This window comes from Anabrus simplex, chromosome 3 (genome assembly GCF_040414725.1).
Source record: "Anabrus simplex isolate iqAnaSimp1 chromosome 3, ASM4041472v1, whole genome shotgun sequence".
Taxonomy (NCBI): domain Eukaryota; kingdom Metazoa; phylum Arthropoda; class Insecta; order Orthoptera; family Tettigoniidae; genus Anabrus; species Anabrus simplex.
Genome location: NC_090267.1, coordinates 181,231,401 through 181,252,134, shown reverse-complemented (window position 1 = coordinate 181,252,134; position 20,734 = coordinate 181,231,401). Strand labels below are relative to the sequence as shown.

The following is a 20,734-nucleotide window of genomic DNA, read 5'->3' as shown; positions in this document are numbered from 1 at the left end:
CATGTCAACATATAGCCAGACGAAGCAAACGACGTGCTTCTCGTGAAGCAGGATTATAGTTACAACACTCCGCAACACTCATTCTCTTTGTTATAAGCTACAAATACAGTACCGGTACCGGTACGCGCACGTGTGTCGTTCTCTCTGCACTATACTAAAATTTATAGTCAGAAATGGAGTGGACCAAGATTATGTTGGACTTAATTAATGACATAATAGAAAGGCCTTGTTTGTGGGATGTCTCATCAAAGGAATACAGAGATAAAGCGAACAAAGCCGTCAGTTTCCAGGAACTCTAATAAATTATCTATAATTATTCTACGAGTGCATAAAAAAAAACTAGCGCCCCTCCGCTCCCAGTACAGTGGAGTATTGCAAAAAAAGAAGAACTTGGAAGTCGGGGGGGCGGGAGCGGACAAAGTTTATACTTCAAAGAGGTTTGCTTTTGAAGCAATGAGCAGGATGAGGGGAGAAAATGTATCTAATAACTGCATTTCTAAATCATAACAAGAAGCAACAGTGGTAATAACAAAGGCCAAATCCTCATCATCTGAGTCCATTTTCCTTGTTTGAAAATACTAGACACCACCTAAAGGTATTACCGCAAATTGATATGATGAACTACCTATATATAAACAAAGAAAGTCAAGTTTAACATGTTTATTAAGTGTGGACACAATGTTAAATGAAACAGTATTCAACATTTAACATTTAACATGTTGATGGTGTCACCAGTTAACATTCAACACTTTTAACATTTAACATTTTGTTGTTAAATGTTAATCAGTGGAGACCGGCCTTAAGGAAGGCATTCTTTCTGATTATATTAGACATGTTTGTGAAATTAATACCTGGTTTGATAGAAGGCAGTTCGGTTTTAGGAAAGGTTATTCCACTGAAGCTCAACTTGTAGGATTCCAGCAAGATATAGCAGATATCTTGGATTCTGGAGGTCAAATGGACTGTATCGCGATTGACCTGTCTGAAGCATTTGATAGGGTGGATCATGGGATTCTACTGGCAAAAATGAGTGCAATTGGACTAGACAAAAGAGTGACTGAATGGGTTGCTAAATTTCTAGAAAGATCTCAGAGAATTAGAGTAGGTGCAGCTTTATCTGACCCTGTAATAATTAAGAGGGGAATTCCTCAAGGCAGTATTATCGGACCTTTATGTTTTCTTATATATATAAATTATATGAGTAAAGGAGTGGAATTGGAGGTAAGGCTTTTTGCGGATGATGTTCTTCTCTATAGAGTGATAAATAAGTTACAAGATTGTGAGCAACTGCGCGTGACCTCGAAAATGTTGTGAGATGGACAGCAGGCAATGGTATGTTGATAAACGGGGTTAAATGTCAGGTTGTGAGTTTCACAAATAGGAAAAGTCCTCTCAGTTTTAATTAATGCATTGATGGGGTGAAAGTTCCTTTTGGGGATCATTGTAAGTATCTAGGTGTTAATATAAAGAAAGATCTTCATAGGGGTAATCACATAAATGGGATTGTAAATAAAGGGTACAGATCTCTGCACATGGTTATGAGGGTGTTTAGGGGTTGCAGTAAGGATGTAAAGGAGAGGGCATATAAGTCTCTGGTAAGACCCAAACTAGAGTATGATTCCAGTGTATGAGACCCCTCACCAGGATTACCTGATTCAAGAACTGGAAAAAATCCAAAGAAAAGCAGCTCGATTTGTTCTGGGTGATTTCCGACAAAAGAGTAGCTTTACAAAAATGTTGTAGAGTTTGGGTTGGGAAGAATTGAGAGAAAGAAGACGAGCTGCTTGACTAAGTGGTATGTTCCGAGCTGTAAGCGGAGAGATGGCGTGGAATGACATTAGTAGATGAATAAGTTTGAGTGGCGTTTATAAAAGTAGGAAAGATCACAATATGAAGATAAAGTTGGAATTCAAGAGGACAAACTGGGGCAAATATTCATTTATAGGAAGGGGAGTTAGGGATTGGAATAACTTACCAATGGAGACGTTCAATACATTTCCAATTTCTTTGAAATCATTTAGGAAAAGGCTAGGAAACAACAGATAGGGTATCTGCCACCTGGGCGACTGCCCTAAATGCAGATCAGTATTGATTGATATTGGTAAACAGCTGTCCATGAGATAAGACAGACCACATTGTTTAGGTTAGGTATATTATCGCCCTGATAATGCAAAAGGTTCAACGGAAAAAATAAATGACAGGAAAATATACCGCATTCATGGGTTTCTACAGGTGTGGCCGTAATGCGTTTTATTATCTTGTTTAATTTTGTACGTTCGTTGTCTCTTTTTTATTAACGCATACCCTAGTATGTTTTGTTTGGCGTCTCTGAAAATTGTTTAAAGTACATGGGGACGTAAAAATATTATTATTATTATTATTATTATTATTATTATTATTATTATTATTATTATTATTATTATTATTATTATTATTATTATTATTTGTTAGGTACGTTGGCGAGTAAAACAATTGTTTTAATTGGATAGTTTTTATCACATTTAAACTAACTTCTCTCCAAATATATACCTATATTGGCCCGAGTTACGAGATATTAAACGACCACTTTGTAAATGATCTCGCCTGCTATATAAATAGCAACAACTGCAAATATTTCTCAACTGAACTCGTTACCTCATCCCGAGATGGTACAGCTCTTTTTAGCCACACCCCCAGTGGAGGGAAGTTACATGCACTTTTACCGCATATCAACCTTCCTGCCTTTCATAAATCTCTGGCAGTACGGTACTGGGAATCGAAGTCAGACCCCCGAAAACAGCAACTAATTGTGCTAACCTTTACGCTGGCGGACGTTATTAACTACAAAACACAGGCATATAGCATGACTGATGCATGCTTGCAATGCGCGGGTTGGACACGAAGCTAGGCCTATTCATCTGTTTGTGTGACGTCATCAATGCTGCAGTAGACCTACGCTACAGAGGCGGACTTTTCTTAACTACGAAACGCAGATGTACCGCATAGATTCAACGTGTTTTTCGTTGCGTAGGTCGTACAGACGAAACTATTAACAAATTTGTGCGATGTCATCAGAGCTGCAATAAGACTTATACCCACTTTGAAGCGGAATCATCATCGTTCTCTGACGAATTACGTTGGGGGATCTTATAGGCGAGATTTATTTTTTTCATTTTCTTCGTCTCGAAAAGCCAGGGGGGGTGTAATACGCGAGGGGGTCTAATACATGAGTAAATACGGTAGTTTTAGCTGTTAAACTGTACATCTCCTATTACAATCCAAATTCCATTAATGCCAGCATACATACTTTGGTCTGGGAGAAAACATTTCAATAAGGACGAAATGTCGTCCTCTTGATAAACAAGAATTTTTAGAACACTTTAATTACGGATTGCTATCTCTTTATAACAGGCCTCAACCAGTTAACAGGGAAAAATTGGATGATGTTCTCAGCTTGTTGCAGTACATACCTCAGGTCTATCATAGTTGCTATAGAGGTCTCTGCTCCCAGTAACACATACTAGCCTCTACAGAAGTCCATTCCAGCCAGCAATACAGGTCTCTTTCAACAAAGCACACAAATCTTAAACTGGTGGTTTTTTTTAATTCATTATTTTGTTCTTTAATTGTGGTTTTCTAAGTAAGTTAAGAGAGTTTCTGTTTGTTCGTGTCACAAGTTCTGTAATCTATAATTTTCATTTCCGTATTGACAATTGCACAATTAAAAATAGGAGAGGATTTCCACCAATCAATACTTATTTATTGTATATATTAAATTACAGGACCGGTTTCGACCTCATATTCAAGGTCATCTTCAGCTGAACCATACATACATATTTATATAATGAAGCTTTGATTAAGATTGTGGTGTTGAAGGAATGCCATATGATGATGATGTACATTTAGTTACATACAAATGGGGCACGTCTTAGCGTGAACTGGCGTATATGTCATTCTGTACAATATTGCAACTGTATGTCTAAAATGTTGAAGGTCTTAAAACTAGTGTATAAAACACGTCTTTTCCTAAACTAACTTATATATACGTACAAGATAAAAACAATATATAAAAACACTTCATGCATATGAACATTCGTTCTTGCTTGGTGGTCAATACATCGACTAACTTCCGTATTTAAGTCTTATTCACAGTTGTGCACTTCAGCTGCTATTCTTAGAGTTTGTAAAATTGCATGGATAAAAGTTTTGTCTTCCTGTGCGTATGTGAGATAAAACACTTTCAATTTAAAATAGGTGCCAAATGTATGGATGAAATTCAAGTAAAATATGTTCAGCTCTGCTGTGTGTGTTGCCCTTTTATTAGAACCAATTCATGTTGTCTTTTTGGCATCCGTAAATTTGGATGACATTGGTTTCAAAGTAGTGGCTCCTTTCCCATTTGTAGCTGTGCAATGATGTTATGTTTATTGTTGTTGGTGTAGCTGAGTTGTGTTTGATGTGCGAGCTTGTAATGTACTACTTCGTGTTCTTCTTGGGCTTATACTAGCTGCTGTGAGGGGCTAGTATAAGCCCAAGCTAGTATAAGCCCAAGAAGAACACGAAGTAGTACATTACAAGCTCGCACGTCAAACACAACTCAGCTACACCAACAACAATAAACATAACATCATTGCACAGCTACAAATGGGAAAGGAGCCACTACTTTGAAACCAATGTCATCCAAATTTACGGATGCCAAAAAGACAACATGAATTGGTTCTAATAAAAGGGCAATACACACAGCAGAGCTGAACATATTTTACTTGAATTTCATCCATACATTTGGCACCTATTTTAAATTGAAAGTGTTTTATCTCACATACGCACAGGAAGACAAAACTTTTATCCATGCAATTTTACAAACTCTAAGAATAGCAGCTGAAGTGCACAACTGTGAATAAGACTTAAATACGGAAGTTAGTCGATGTATTGACCACCAAGCAAGAACGAATGTTCATATGCATGAAGTGTTTTTATATATTGTTTTTATCTTGTACGTATATATAAGTTAGTTTAGGAAAAGACGTGTTTTATACACTAGTTTTAAGACCTTCAACATTTTAGACATACAGTTGCAATATTGTACAGAATGACATATACGCCAGTTCACGCTAAGACGTGCCCCATTTGTATGTAACTAAATGTACATCATCATCATATGGCATTCCTTCAACACCACAATCTTAATCAAAGCTTCATTATATAAATATGTATGTATGGTTCAGCTGAAGATGACCTTGAATATGAGGTCGAAACCGGTCCTGTAATTTAATATATACAATAAATAAGTATTGATTGGTGGAAATCCTCTCCTATTTTTAATTGTAAAATTCACAAGTTCTGCTTAAATATATTTGTATTTATTACATTATATTAATTTGGTTCTATACCCAGTGGGAAGCATCCATATTCCTTTAATTACGAAGTTAGATCATTCAGCACATAAAGTAAAACATTAACACTATCCCCTCAACTTGTCAAGGTTTATCTGTGTAAATGGTATGTGCCATTTACCTTTCCACCCTTCTACTTGTAATAATGTAAGACATGGTATGTGGCACATAACTAGGTAAGTTGTGACCTATTTCTGCAAGTAAAACATGGTATCTACTGTAAGACTCTTTTTAAAATCACATTCGCATCCTGGGAAAAAGTAGTACTCTTATTATTCATTTTACATGTGTTCTAAAACATAATCGAAAATATGTTCAGAAAAACACTACCTAATATTCTGAAAATGATATACGTAAATATTTTTCCCTAATAAGAAATCATGTTTCCCACGAATTTACTTTTACGATCGAACGCCTCAATTAATAAATACTAGAGGAAACCTTTTAAGCAAACAGTGAAGCAAGTGTTTCCATACACGCAACTTGTAATCGGTAGATTCAACTCCGAGCGAGGTGCAGCCTGGCATGGTGTCCTGTGCTATCGCGGCAACATTTGCACGACTTTCTGTGTACTGGCTAGATACTGATCCATATCATTCCACCCAATACAGATGAACTGTATGTCCAGCCCTTGTCCTGTTTCTCTACGGGCTCTGGTATAAAGTGAGATGAATCTCTAATAATAATAATAATAATAATAATAATAATAATAATAATAATAATAATAATAATAATAATAATAATAATAATAATAATGTTTTTGGCTTTACGTCCCACTAACTACTTTTATGGTTTTCAGAGACTCCGGGGTGCTAGAATTTAGTCCCACAGGAGTTCTTTTACATGCCAGTGAATTACTGACACGAGGCTGTTGTATTTGAGCACCTTCAAATACCACCGGACTGAGCCAGGATCGAACCTGCCGAGTTGGGGTCGGAAGGCCAGCACCTCAACCGTCTGAGCCACTCAGCCTGGCAGATGACTCTTTGTAGGGAGTTTTTACGACCGGATGCCATTCCTGACGTCAGCCTCATCACAGGCGTTAATGAGATGAAATAAATGATGTGATACATGATAGAAGGAGGGGAGAGGGTGAAACCTTGTGCCAGCACATAGCCTACTGCTGTTGAATAGCACCAAGGGGTCTGCTCAAGGCTTTATGTCTCCATCCGACGGACGAATCACCATCAGCAGCGTCACGTGTCCTCACTCCATGTGAGCACTGCAAAGAGTTTGAAATTTAATTCAAGCTTTTGGCACGCAATCTAGTAATTAGAAATTGTACACCACCATCTCTCCTACCCTGAGGCCAACATTCTGATGATGACATTTTTTTTCAGACACTGGGACTTGAACTAGTCTACCCAATACAAACACAAGCTGATATTAAAAGAAGTGAATTCATTTATGTATTGCAGAGTTGTACAGCATAACCATCGTATATATAAAGATCACAACGTGACCAAGCATGTGATTTTCCAAACTCCCAGCCAAGAAAACGTTACTTTACAAAACTTATAACTTTTTTCTTGGAAACATAGAATTCTGAAATATATGAAACCTCCCAATGATGATGATGAAGGATGAAGATGGTAAGCTGGCCATAACAATAAAGACAATGCAGAAATTCTGGCTAAATATTTCAACAAGCTTTTAAATTGTGAGGAACCTACAGAACTCCTTCATTTGGACACCAACACCCCGATAAAAACACCACCAGAGAACATCGATCCCCCACAATAAAGGAAGTCTACCAAGCTCTGAATAAATTAAAAAACTACAAAACGCCAGGAGAAGATCAGACCTTTGCGGAAATCTGGAAATATGCAGGAACATCAGCAAAAGTTGCCCTCCATCAACAACTTATCTCTATCTGGATTAAAGAAGAACTACCAGAACACTGGACAACAGCCCTCATTCATCCACTGCACAAGAAAGGAGACAAAACTGACCCTAATAACTACAGGGGAATCTCGCTCCAAGGCATAACATACAAAGCATTTTCAATAATCATCCTTAATAGGATAAGTTTACAACTTGAGAAAGAACTAGGAGAATATCAAGGAAGTTTCAGACCCTGGAGGAGCTGTCCTGATCAGATCATGAGTCTTAAGTAGATAATGGACTGTAACAGGAGAAGAAACAGAGAACATTTGTAGACTTCAAGAAAGCTTATGATTGCATCCATAGAGAATCTGTGTTTAAAATTTTAAGACACCTTGGACCACACCCCAAATTAATAAACATGATAAAATTGACTCTCACCAACACCAAATCAAAAGTGAAGTTTAGGGGTGAAACATCAGAGATATTTGAAATTAAAACTGGACTACAGCAGGGAGATGGGCTCTCACCACTATTATTTAACTGTGCTCTAGAAATGGTAATGAGGGAATGGTTTAGGAAATGTCCCCCCAGAATAAAGATTGGCCAAAAAATCAAAACAAATTGCGTGGGTTTTGCTGACAATTTAGCATTACTAGCAGTGGACATAAAAGAAGCAAAAACCCAGATATCAGAACCTCAAAACATTGCAAATAAAATTGGCCTCAAAATATAATTTGAAAAAAACAGAAATTATGCCCCAAAAACCAACACAGCTGAAAGAAGTTATCATAAATGGTAATAAAATCAAAATAGTAACTCAATTTAAATATCTTGGAGAAGTAATAACACATAACCTAAATGGAAAAATCTCAATCCAAATAAGAACAAATAGATTAGCTAAAGCACAAAAATTAACATGGGATATCCACAAAAAGAAATGTCTATCAATAAATACAAAAATAAAACACTACAACACAGTTATAAAACCGGAAGCTACACATGCAGCAGAAACACTCTTTTACCTGAATAAACAATCAAAGACTGACAGACTTCAGAAAATTGAAAGGAGGATTGGAAGAACCTGCATCAACAAAAAATACCAGAAAGATGGACAGTGGCGGTTAATAACTAACAAAGTCGTGTACAAAGAGCTAGAACCCATTACAGATACTATGCGTAAGAGGAGACTGGGATTCTTTGGACATATCATGAGGATGCAGGATTCGAGACTTCTGAAACAACTAGTACAACACAATCTCATCTCAAAAAATACCACAACAGGATGTAAATGGATCAGAGAAGTAAGAGGATCTGAAGGAAATAGGCCTTACAACAGAAGACACAACAAATAAGATAAAATTGAATACAAAACTCAAGAATACAAACCTCCGCTTTACCCTTCACAAAACAAACCAACAACACACGTTTTCAACTGAGGAAAGGTTACGAAGATCAGAGCGTCTGAAGAAGTACTGGGAGGACCGCAAAGCCCGAACAATCCCTTCAAAGAGACCTGAACGACGGACTGACTAAAGTGATCTTATGTGGTCATAAAAGAAGAAGAAGAAGAAAACATCCCAAGGTATATTGTGTTAAACTTTGGAGTCCGTCAGTTGTAGGTTTTTCAGAAACAATGTCTTAAAGTTGACACATGGTTGAAACACATATAAAAACAGGCACTTTTTCATTCTACCTGAGTAAAATATATGTAAAAAATTGAAACCTATATCACCTAATGTGAAATGAAACTAGGAAAATGATGGTGGTGTATTTTCTGTAGGCCTATTGGTTAGTTCATAAACAGTCTCCAAACTAGAGTAAGTTACACATAATATTTTGGTGAACAGTAACGAACAGTCTGCCACCGATCACCTAGTCAGACCAGAGAGCGCCATTCAGGAGACTTTTCTTCGGAGGTAGCACTTGACCGCTGTGTTCTTTGATTTGAAAAGACTTAGGATATTACCTCGTGGTATGGAATTATCTCCGCCCTATACCAGTGGGGATTTCGGGAAAATTTGCCCATGTTTACTGAGAATTTCATGTCTCCATCTATTTCAAATTTCAGTAGGGAGGGCATAATCTCAATATTAAACACTTCATTGAACAGTGGGACTGTGCCAGATGAATGGAAGAAAGCAAATGTTGTTCCTGGATTCAAAGAGGGGAACAGAGAAAATGTACACAACTATTGCCCAGTCTCTATAACATCTGGTATATGAAAATGTGTAGAGCACCTAATTGAGTTTTCTTAAATGAGAGAAACCTGTTCAATAACAACCAACATGGATTAATTCTTGGAAAATCCTGTACTACACTTTTAATAATGGTAATTTATGGGTGGCAGCATTCCCTGGATGCCTTTGCTGGCAGGACCTAGTGTTTACAGTGCACTATGTCTTCTGGTATAGGCTAGAGCAATTTTGTTACTTTCATAGATCTGTCTCTGTCTTATCCTTGGCTTTGACAATATGAAAGTGACTGAGGTATGAGCGATGCTAGTAATGCCAATCCTTATGCAGCCAGTCCCTGCTATGAATGTTATGAAAATGTTGCTCGTAAGGTTGGTTGGTGTATGCATTTCAATGGGCTTGGCAGACTGATAGACTAACAGACTCTGGCTCGGTGAGGAAGGCAACGGGAAACTACCTCACTCCTCATTTCCCTAGTACGCCTCTTCGGTGATGCCTAGGCCATCTATGACAGCTGATGGCAGAGCTGTTGAGGATCCCACCAGCAGAATCGCTGACGGACTGAACATACTGGACCAGTCTAATATCTTCCAAGTGGGTTGCATCATTTTCTACTAAAGTAAGGCCTTTGATCAAGTACCTCATCAATGACTGTTGTTAAAACTTACCAAGTATAGCATTCAAGGCAAACTGCTGACATGGCTGAAATCATTTGTGGTAGATCAAACAGTGTTTTGTGTTCAGCGGGGCCAAGTCAGGCCAAACATTAGTCACCTCAGGTGTTATTCTGGGTAGTATGATATGGGCCGCTTCTATACATGGTTTTAGCGCTTGGTCTGCCAGGTTGTGTATCATCGTCTATGGTGCAGTATGCTGATGACGCCATGATTTACAGAGCCATTAAAATAAGAACAACATATTCAGATCTTGATAATGTGGATCTGTGGTACAATGTAAATAGAATGTCCATAACTGTACAGAAGTGTAAATATATCCACTTAAGTAGAGCCAGAACACTGTTAAAATATCAAATTTCACTGTGTGGTAAAAACGTGATGCCTTGCACCTCAGTAAAACTGCCTGGCATTCATATTTGTAACCATTTAAAATAACACAGTAATTGAAGGAAATACATACAGAATCTTGGGATTTATCCGCAGATCTCTGCTGGGATCTAGAATGAAAGTAATTCACATGGCCTATTTGACATTAATATGGCCAGTATTATTGTACGGGCTTCTTTCTTGGTACTCCTCTTCAGTAGAGAACATGGTGAAACTAGGAGTAGAATGACTAGTTGCTCAACAAGACATTTTAATACAGCCAAGTCACTGCCCCCAAAAACAGTGCTGTGTAAACAAAGAGGTATTGTTTTCTGAGAAAATCCCTTGCAGGTGACATTCACATCAACCCTTTCGATCACTTACAGTGAACTACCATTCTGCTCAAGGAGGTCCAGGTGTGTCCCTTTTTCCCTCTACTTACAAGGATAGTAGTTTATCAAAGTGGCTTCTTTATTTGTTCTACTCGGCTGTGGAATGAACTCACACCACAGAGAGGAGAACTTTGTATCATAAAATTTTGTTAAGAGGTAAAAAGGATGTATATTTAATGAAGCCTTCTGTACATAACATGATTTTCTTATTTGTATGTATGTTCAGTATGCATTGCAAGGTGGATGAATTGTTAATGTGATCTCGAGTGTGTGAGACTTTTATGTGGATATGAAAGAGTCTGCGTAGCTGAGTATACGTGGTGATTCATGCATGTGTAAACACAGGGCGCTAGGAAATGTTCTCCGCAGCGTCTACGTGCTGCTGCGAGAAGTGGCATTAGCAGTTAACTTGGCAGCATGGCTGCTGCCGCTTGTATCAAAATAAAACACACACACAGCAAACAGTAAACTTTATACTCACCACACCAATTCATAACAGATGCTGGAAGTATTGTCCTTGTGTTCGAGGACAGACTTCAGCACGTTTGCACATATTGTCGAAGACTAAAGTTTCTTGCGTAATGGACTGCACATAATTAATGATATTCATTTTAAATTCATCAATCCTTTTTCGTCTGTTGAAAGCGTACGCCTGCCTGTTCCCGGTACATCATGAAGTGAACCAGTTGCACGAAATTTACTTATCAAATCCCGAACGGTATCCCGGTTTGGATACTCTGAATGCTCGCTTAAAGCAATACACACTGACTATTTCGACAGCCTACAGTTCACACGTGTGGCCTTCAGTTGTGCTACTATTCTATTGACCTTGGCCAGTCGAGTGAGCGAGACAGATATGACACCGTGCTGCCAACTAAACTGCTGATGCTCCCTTATACAGCAGCACGTAGGCGCTGTGGAGTACATTTCCTGGCATCCGTTAGGAGTACATACTTGATAACGAACAACAGATCCTATGAATATTATGTAAATAATACATTTGCGGAAGTAATTGTAGGCACGTACTCATCATCATCATCATCATCATCCTTAACCATCTCCAGTTTCCCGCGTGTGGTATATGAGCCTCCTCCGTCTCATCCTGTCCTTGTACCATTCCTCCTCCACCAATTTGTCCCAATCACATTCTGTAGTATATAATTGTAATTATATAGTGCTGTAATTTTAAGTGGCGATGGAGGCACCTTTACATACGTGGGATTTTGCCCTTTCTCCATTCGCCATCCCTGAATTGTATCAATTTGTGGAAAATTAGTAATAATAATAATACTAATATTAATAATAATAGTAATAATATCTGACACCTTGGTTAGCTGGTTCCAAGTCCCGTTGGTTGAAAAAATTTCACTATCATAATGTTGGCCGGCAGGGTAGAAGAGGTGGTGGTATACAATTTCTAATCACTAGATCGCGTGCCAAAAGCCTGGATTCAATTCCAAACTTATCCTTAGAGTTCACATAGAGTGAGGGCATACGGCACTCTTGAAGCTGATTCATCCGTCTGATGGAGATGTTAAGCCTTGAGCAGACCCCTTGGTGCTATTCAACTGGAGTAGGCTATGTGCTGGCACCAGGTTTCACTCTTTTCCTTCCATCATATATCACAGCATTCATTTAATTTCATTACCTCCTCTGATGAGGTTGAATCAGGAAGAGCAACCGGTTGTAAAAACTTGCTACGAAGATTCATCTCACTTCATATCCAACCGTGTAGAGAAACAGGACAAGAGTTGGACATTCATATGTAGAGTACCTAAGTAATCTCTTTTGAGTTTCTCTCTATGAATTGTATAATTGTCGCTGCTGGACCTGCAGTCATTCTGTTGCTGTGTGTAGATGATTTAATTCTACAGTTTAGCTCAGGAAGGAAGACTCTTCCTAACCCAGAGCTCCGCTAGCAAAGCAGTGTCCTACCATTGGTAGAAAGCTACAAATTTCTGGGGCTCGACTTTGATAAGAGACTGACGAGGAAGCCTCACATTCATCAACTGAAGGTTGCCTGCATGAAGAGACTTAGCATGCTTAAGTTTCTCAGTGGCATTTCATGGGGGTCTGAGTATGTGGTTCTGGTATGTTTTAACATGGCTGTGGTTCTTTTCTGTATCAAGTATGGTAATGTAGTGTATAGTTCTGCAACCACATTTGTGCTGAAACTTTCCAATTGTGTAATGTAGCAGATGAACTGTTGACCTGAGTTAATGAAGCTGCCCTACAAAGTAAAGCTACATTGAAGAAGTTGATGAAGGACAAAACACCAGGTAATAAAGTAACAGACAACAGAGAGAAAAGACAGTTCAGGAGGATAGTTGAAGGAGAAAAGAGAATGTGCTAGCTGAGGTTCTCTGAGGAAAGTGCAGAAAATAAGGAAGTATTCTACATTTGGGTGGAGGAAAGTAGATAAATAAATGTTGCCATTGATGCTTTCACGGCCCATGACATGGCATAAGCCAAAAACCTATACAGTATCATGTCTAGAAAAATAAATGGAAGGACAAATTTGATACGAAGTGAGAACAGTCAGCTGTTGACAAAGAGAGAAGATATCTATATATATAAAATAAGAGTTTTGTCTGTACATTGCTCAGAATTTTAAAAGGATGGTATTTCTGTATCGGTCGTGTCCACAGCAACAAGGAAGTGCAATTTTTAATTTTTTGTAATGTCTGTCTGTCTGTCTGTCTGTCTGTCTGTCTGTCTGTCTGTCTGTCTGTCTGTCTGTCTGTCTGTCTGTCTGTCTGTCTGTATGTATGTATGTATGTATGTATGTACACACATCACTACAAAACGGCTAAAGAGAATTTAATGAAAATTGGTACGCAAAGTCGGGGAATATGTTGCTACAATCTAGGCCATAAATAATTTTATTTACTCTGAGAGAAATGGTAGTTTAGTGGAAGGCCTAAAATTTAATTTTCAAGTACTATATTAAAGTTATTAGTGGTCGTATCTTAATAAAACTCGGTATGCAAAGTCGGCGAATAAGTCGATACAATCCAGGCTGTAAATAATTTTATTCACGCTGAGTAAAATGGTAGTTTAGGGGAAGGTCTAAAAGGTAATTCTTAATTATTTATGCTATTAGTGGTCCTGTTGATAAATATTAAGTAACTAAAGTGATATTATTACAATTCCGATCATTTTTGTCTTATACATTTTTACCGTACTGGCTATGATAACAGAGATATTCATGAATTTTGACTTGTTGTCTAAGTCCATATCAGTGCCGAGTCGCAAGAAAATGGGTGAACATAATTTAATGAAAATCGGTATGTGAAGTCGGGGGAATAAGGAACTACAGTCTACGCTATAAATAATTTTATAAGTGGCCCTAATACCACAGAGTCGAAAGAAAACTAAATGTGAAGGCCTACAATATAGAAAGCTTATAAAATTGATCAACAATAACATTACATCGACCATTGTTTGTTGTCATGTGCTTAGTGTCTTCTGTTGCCACTCATCTCCAATAGATCGGATTACTGTTGCGTACCGAGTGTATGTATTTTTGAATTTGCTTTACCTCGCATCACACAGATAGTTCTTACGGCGACGGTGGGATAGGAAAGGGCTAGGGGTGAGAAGGAAGCAGCCGTGGCCTTTTAATGTACAACCCCTGCATTTGCCTGGTGTGAAAATTGCAAACCACGGAAATCCATCTTCAGGACTGCCGACAGTGGGGTTCGAATCCACTATCTTCGAGATGGAAGTTGACAGCTGCACACCGCTAACTGCATGGCCAACTCGCCCTGTCATACAGAGTATATCAGCCTGCCTGAATATTGGCGGGAAGTAGCTGAGGAGTTAGATAACTTTCTTCTTTAGCATGCCATTCCTCTGGTTCATAAATTTTCTGATACTACTGGTACGTAACACACTGGTTCATCATAGCATTCGAGCTATTCAATCCCTACTCTGTGGCACAGATTGGAATGGCAGGGGAGTGTTCATGGCTATCTGCGGCCTGGTCATTCCAGCACTGGGCCATTGGACTGTTAGATCGGCGCCTAAATTGACTTCAGTTAGGAAACCGCAAATATAGTCTTCCTAAGAATTCCGTAGCAAAGCACAGGTAGATCAGTTAGTTTTAAATAATGCAGGGAGTACTTGACAAATATTGAAGTTTCATGACTCAACAAACTCTGCAACAATGGCCAACTGAACGCCAATCAGATCCGAACCCACAACCTCTGTACTGTACTTAATATCTCTTCAGTATCTGCTCAATATATAGAACACAACCTAATATATTGAAAGTTTATTTAGAGTGCACCACGGCTGTGAAAATTCAATATTCATTGACTTAGCGCATAATGGGCAACTTTATATCATAGAAAAGAAAATATCCATGTGATCAACACTAATTTTATTATAATTCCTTATATAACAGAACCGGTTTCGACTCTTTACAAAGTCGTCTTCAGCTGTATTATACTCTTACATTAGTTACAATTTTAGGTGTTTTGCCTTGCCAAGTGAAAAGATTGTATGTGACGGACGTTGAATTGACATATTTCAAAGTGATTAGTCCTATGCTCATAAACTTAAGTATGTCGGAAGACCTAAAACTTGTGTTGAAACTTATTAAAATGTTAACTATATAAACACACTAAAATGTTCACAATACATGATAAAATACATCTCACTATACATATATCTTGTTACAGTCCAAGTTTGCGGGTAAAACATGTTCTTGAAATAAATTTGTCATCTTTCGTTTTTTATTAAATCGTCTGGCATGAAAAGATTATGTGCTTGAGCTCAGCTGTATTATGCCCTTACTATAGTTGCATTTAGGTCTTATACCTTGTCAAGTGAGAAGATTGTGTGTGACAGACATTAAATTGACTTATTTCAAAGTGGTTAGTATTATGCTCATAATTATAGGTATATCTGATGACCTGAAATTCGTATTAAATAACCTATTAAATTATTAACTACATAAACACATTGAAATGTTCACAACACATAGTAAAATACACTTTAAGATGGATATGTCTTGTTACAGTCCAAAGTAACGGGTAAAAACATGTTCTTGCATTGTTTACGGGTCGTTTAACATGAGAGGTTATATGCTTGAGTTCGTATGGGGTACTTTGTACCACTATACTTTGAACAAAGTTCAACCACTAGATAGCTTGCAAATTTTCTAATATTATTAAATACGTGTACATTTGAAGATAGGTATGTGCAGCTGAAGTTGTTGATAGTCTTGAAAGCGTTAAATGCAGATCACATTAGTGTGTAAAAACAGTTGTTGGTGGTGGCGGCTCTTTCCTTGTCTATGACTATTGATAAATATTGTTGTTGAGTGGTTGAGAAGCGTACAACCTGGCTGTCTGACGTATACGTGTACACCCCACTGTCAGCAGACCTGAAGATAGTTTTCTGTGGTTTCCCATTTTCACACGTTAATTAATGCCACGGTTGCTTCCTTCCCACTCCCAGCTGTTTCCTATCCCATCATCGCCGTAAGAACTATCTATCTTGGTGCAACGTAAATCAAAATTATAAAAAAATTAAAAGTGTGATTTGATAGAATCTGATGATGTTCTTTTAAGAATGAAACATGTAATTCTGTTTTTAATAGTATCTTTTTCTTTTATAATCTGTTAATTGGCATAAATGTTTTCTTTTTTCAGGAATTTTCTATATTTATGTTACACTGAATTAGTTTCAACAGTCTGAATAACCTCACAATTATACAATACTTTAATGTAGGCTCGAGGAAGGATTTTTCATAAAGCATTTATCTTATTGATTCAACATTTATTTTAAGTACTGTACTTGAATAATCCTTAATTTCCCGTTTTCCGACTTAACATGTTCTTATTTTCTTATTTTTAACAATTCTCTGAATGTTCCTTTAATTTCTGAAGTTTCGGGAGGTTATGATTTATTTATTTCATTATGTTTCCATTCTAACTGCTGCTTTTCAGTTGGTATTTCTTTCCTAATATTGTTTGAAATTGAATGTGGAATATTTGAAAATTGATTTGAAAATATATTTGTTATACTTCTTTCCATGTGTATGGGTTTTATGAAAATTAGTTTCTATATAAATACTGCACACATTTTGTTGTTTTTAGAATCAGTTGCTCAACAACATGAAGCAATGACTCGTGCTTTACAGTTAGCTGAACGTAATAAACAGCTACAGAATGAGCTGCATGACATTGATCGTATGGCTCTTGCAGTTGAAGCGGAATGCAGCACTACAGTTAAGGAGAACACTAGGAAAGTGTCTAAAATACAGGTAAGTCTTCTGTTTATTGTATTGTCAAAAAGGTTTCAAGTAGATTTATAGGTCAAAATGAAGCAAATGAACGTGTTTAGAAAATATCTTCATTCTTCTAAGTACTTATTGTCATCATTGGCAGTCGTAACTTCCTATCGGTGAGTCTTCAGTTGGCTGATCAGCCTGATCTACCATGTACGCACATTACCACAATGATGACTAACTAATATTAAAAAGCCAGCTGGTAATTGACCATTCTTCCTTAAGGACTTACCTGTTTTGTCTTTGTGCACTGTTCTGTTCATTGATGGGTGGTACTTTCCAAATGAGAAATTCCAGGATGCATGTAAGCTGTTTTTCAGTATTGATGTTATACAGCTTCTAGGTGGATTTAATACAGTCTTAATACCTCTTTTTCTGACCTCCGATGTAGTGACTAGCCTTGCTTACTTCAGAGTAGAGTACTTGCTTCGGGTATGATTACTTGATATGCAGATCACGAGTCCAACACATTGGAGCTGATGTCATCTAGCATTGCCTCTCTCTGTGCATGTTTTACCAGCCTCCTTCAGAATGCTGATGTTAAAGTGTTTTCTCTTCTACATATTTTTTAAGATGTTTCTGAGACATTGTGGGTGTAATTTTTTTAAGCGTTTTTGTGTGGTGGCCGTATTGTACCCTTTTCGTACCATATCATAAAATGCCAAGATCATTAGCCTTACACTGAACTTTAACTGAATTATTTGGAGTCCAGTGAACAGATATTAGCAATTTTTACAACTGATTACTGAGCTCGATAGCTGCAGTCGCTTAAGTGTGGCCAGTATCCAGTAATTAGGAGATAGTAGGTTCGAGGCCCACTGTCGGCAGCCCTGAAGATGGTTTTCCGTGGTTTCCCATTTTCACACCAGGCAAATGCCAGGGCTGTACCTTAATTAAGGCCACGGCCACTTCCTTCGACTTCCTAGGCCTTTCCTATCCCATCGTCACCAGAAGACCTATCTGTGTTGGTGCGATGTAAAGCAAATAGAAAAAAAAATTACAACTGATTAATTAATTATTACCATTATCATTAATCACACATTACTCTTAAAAACTGGGCCGATGACCATAGATGTTAGGCCTCTTTAATCAACAAGCATCATCATCATCATCACCACTCTTTAATACCATTGATTAATTGAGATTTCAACACCTGAAACATATTAGAACAAAAATAAACTATTTGTTAAATGACATTCTGTTGTGGTGATGCTGTTGTTTATCTATTGCCTATGTTTAACTATGGTAGCTGTCATCTGATCCCTAACCTATTAAAATCTAGTACACTATGATCACCATGGGTGGAATATGTACAATATAAACATCAACATTGATTTGGTGGAAACACAGCAACACAAAATCACTAATGTCAGCTACAGCAAGGATGAACAAATAACGAATAATCTTGGAAATGAGGCATGTAAAACCTGCAAAGACCTAAAATAAAATAAAAATAAATCACTAAGTATACTACTAAACAAACATCGAGGTGTCATGTTTCTGGTTTATCACATGGTTAATCCTTGTTAACTACTTTGTCATATAGCCTGGTTCTTTTCAAGATGATATTAGTTGGAATGCTGGAGCCCTCAACATAAGTTAACATCTCAGCGGTCAAAGGGAATTTCACCACACACTTGCTTAAAGCCCTCAACATAAATTAACATCTCAGCGGTCAAAGGGAATTTCATCACACAATTGGCTACCCACCGATTGACAACAACGTTCCCTTTCGACTAGCACGCTCACCTCAACACGTTCAACAACAAAGAGCCACACCTATCACAAACTCTTTCCACAAATACTATATTAAAGAAGATGGCCAAATGACATCTACACAAACTTCAATATAGCCTACGGCACCAGCATTCCAACTAATATCATCTTGAAAAGAACCAGACCATATGAAAATTCTTCAAAATTTATAAACATATAAATGAAAACCAATACTTATTCAAGAACCAACGACCATTACCAATGCTCAACTTTCCTCCAGTTTTTAACTACACGCCTTTTGACAATTTAATGGAATGTACTTTCTGATTTTTATGTTTATTGTAACATCTTTTAATATCAAGAACCAACTACCTATGTTGTAATCTTCAAATAATTGTCATGTTTTCGGCCTCAAATATTAACACAAATACAGTAGAACCTCGATAATTCGAAATCGGTTAATTCAAAATCCCGCCTAATTCGAAGAAGCTCTCGTTCCCGGAAACATGAGATACAGTTTTGCATGTTATTTCAATTGTTTAATTCAAAATACGGATAATTCGTAATTCGAAGTACAATGTCGGCCCCATTACCGAAATTCAGACTTTTAATTCGAAACTGCCTTTACATTTTAAAACAATAGTATGTTACAGAGTAATTTCAACTGGAAATTTATCCGCTCCGCGTCATAATAGAACGCGCGTACCGGAACGTGGAGGGGTAGCTTTACGTATTTACACTCACTTCGGTGGGTCTACAGTGCACTTCATGATTGCTAAGTTGAATGAAATCGGAATTCTTTTGTATTCAACCTTTTAACAAACGCCGTAATATCACGCAACAGGCACTGTGCGGGAAAACAGAATCCGTGAACACTGGTGATGCCGACAGTTGACAAAAAAAAAACGTGGCTCATATAATAAATTCGTAGGCACCGAACAATATTTTCATTGCCGGTGAAACTGCATTGCTTTATTTTAATGCGAGCCTAAACGGTCTTATGGTTTTAAAGGAGAAATTGCCAGCCGGGAAATCGTACAAGGGTGAGGGATGGGGGTCATAGTAGTGCGTTGCAATGCACATGGACGCGAGATACTTTATCCCCTCGTCATAGGAAAGTTAGATAAGCTACAGTGTTTTAAGGGCGTCGGGCGCATTCCATGCCAATACAAAGCATCTAAAAATGCAAACAGTACAGAAATCAAAAAAATAATGCATTTGCACAGGGGAAGCGGCATCATTTATCCTCGTCTTTGAATTGTGCGATTTTTTTTTCGTTGCGTGAGGTTATATTTGTCAGTGATTTATCCAAGTGCATTATTTGAACATTGTAAATGCACCTTGTTGGATACATTTCGGAAATAGTTTTTTCCATGGCATTTGAAAGGTTTAAACTGTGAATCGAGGTGATAGCATGTATTAATGGGTCTTAGAATACTTTGTGACGCGGCAAGTGTTTACATTTCTGAAGTGCGAGAGAAGTGCCTTGGCGGGAAATCGTACGAGGATAGTCATAGGAAAGTTTGATTTTAAGGGCATCGGTTACTTTCTGTGTAAATACAAGGCATCTAAAATGCATACAGTATAGTAATCCAATTAATAAAGCACTTGCACATGGGAGCCAGCATAGATTTCTCCTCGTCTTTGAATCGTTTTTTTTTCTTTCTTTCGTTGCGTGGGGTTATGTTTACCATTGAGATATCCGAGTGCATTATTTGAATACTGTAAATGCACCTTCTTGGATACATTTTGGAAATAGTTCTTTTTTCATGTCACTAGAAAGGTATAAACTGTGAATCAAAGTTAACTGCATGCAGTAACGGGCCTTAGAATATTTTGTAACGCGGCAAGTATTGGTACTTCTGAATTGCGAATTGGCGGTTAATTCGAAATC

At 37.6% G+C, this 20,734-nt stretch overlaps 1 protein-coding gene across 1 annotated transcript in view; it reads left to right on the top strand.

Annotated features, from left to right (window-relative positions):
• Positions 1-20,734, top strand: part of LOC136866120 (centrosomal protein of 135 kDa) — a 670,869-nt gene that overhangs the window by 54,527 nt on the left and 595,608 nt on the right. The window contains exon 7 of the mRNA XM_067142807.2: positions 16,934-17,100. Within this exon, the coding sequence (XP_066998908.2) occupies positions 16,934-17,100 (167 nt within the window). The remainder of the gene's footprint in view (positions 1-16,933; positions 17,101-20,734) is intronic.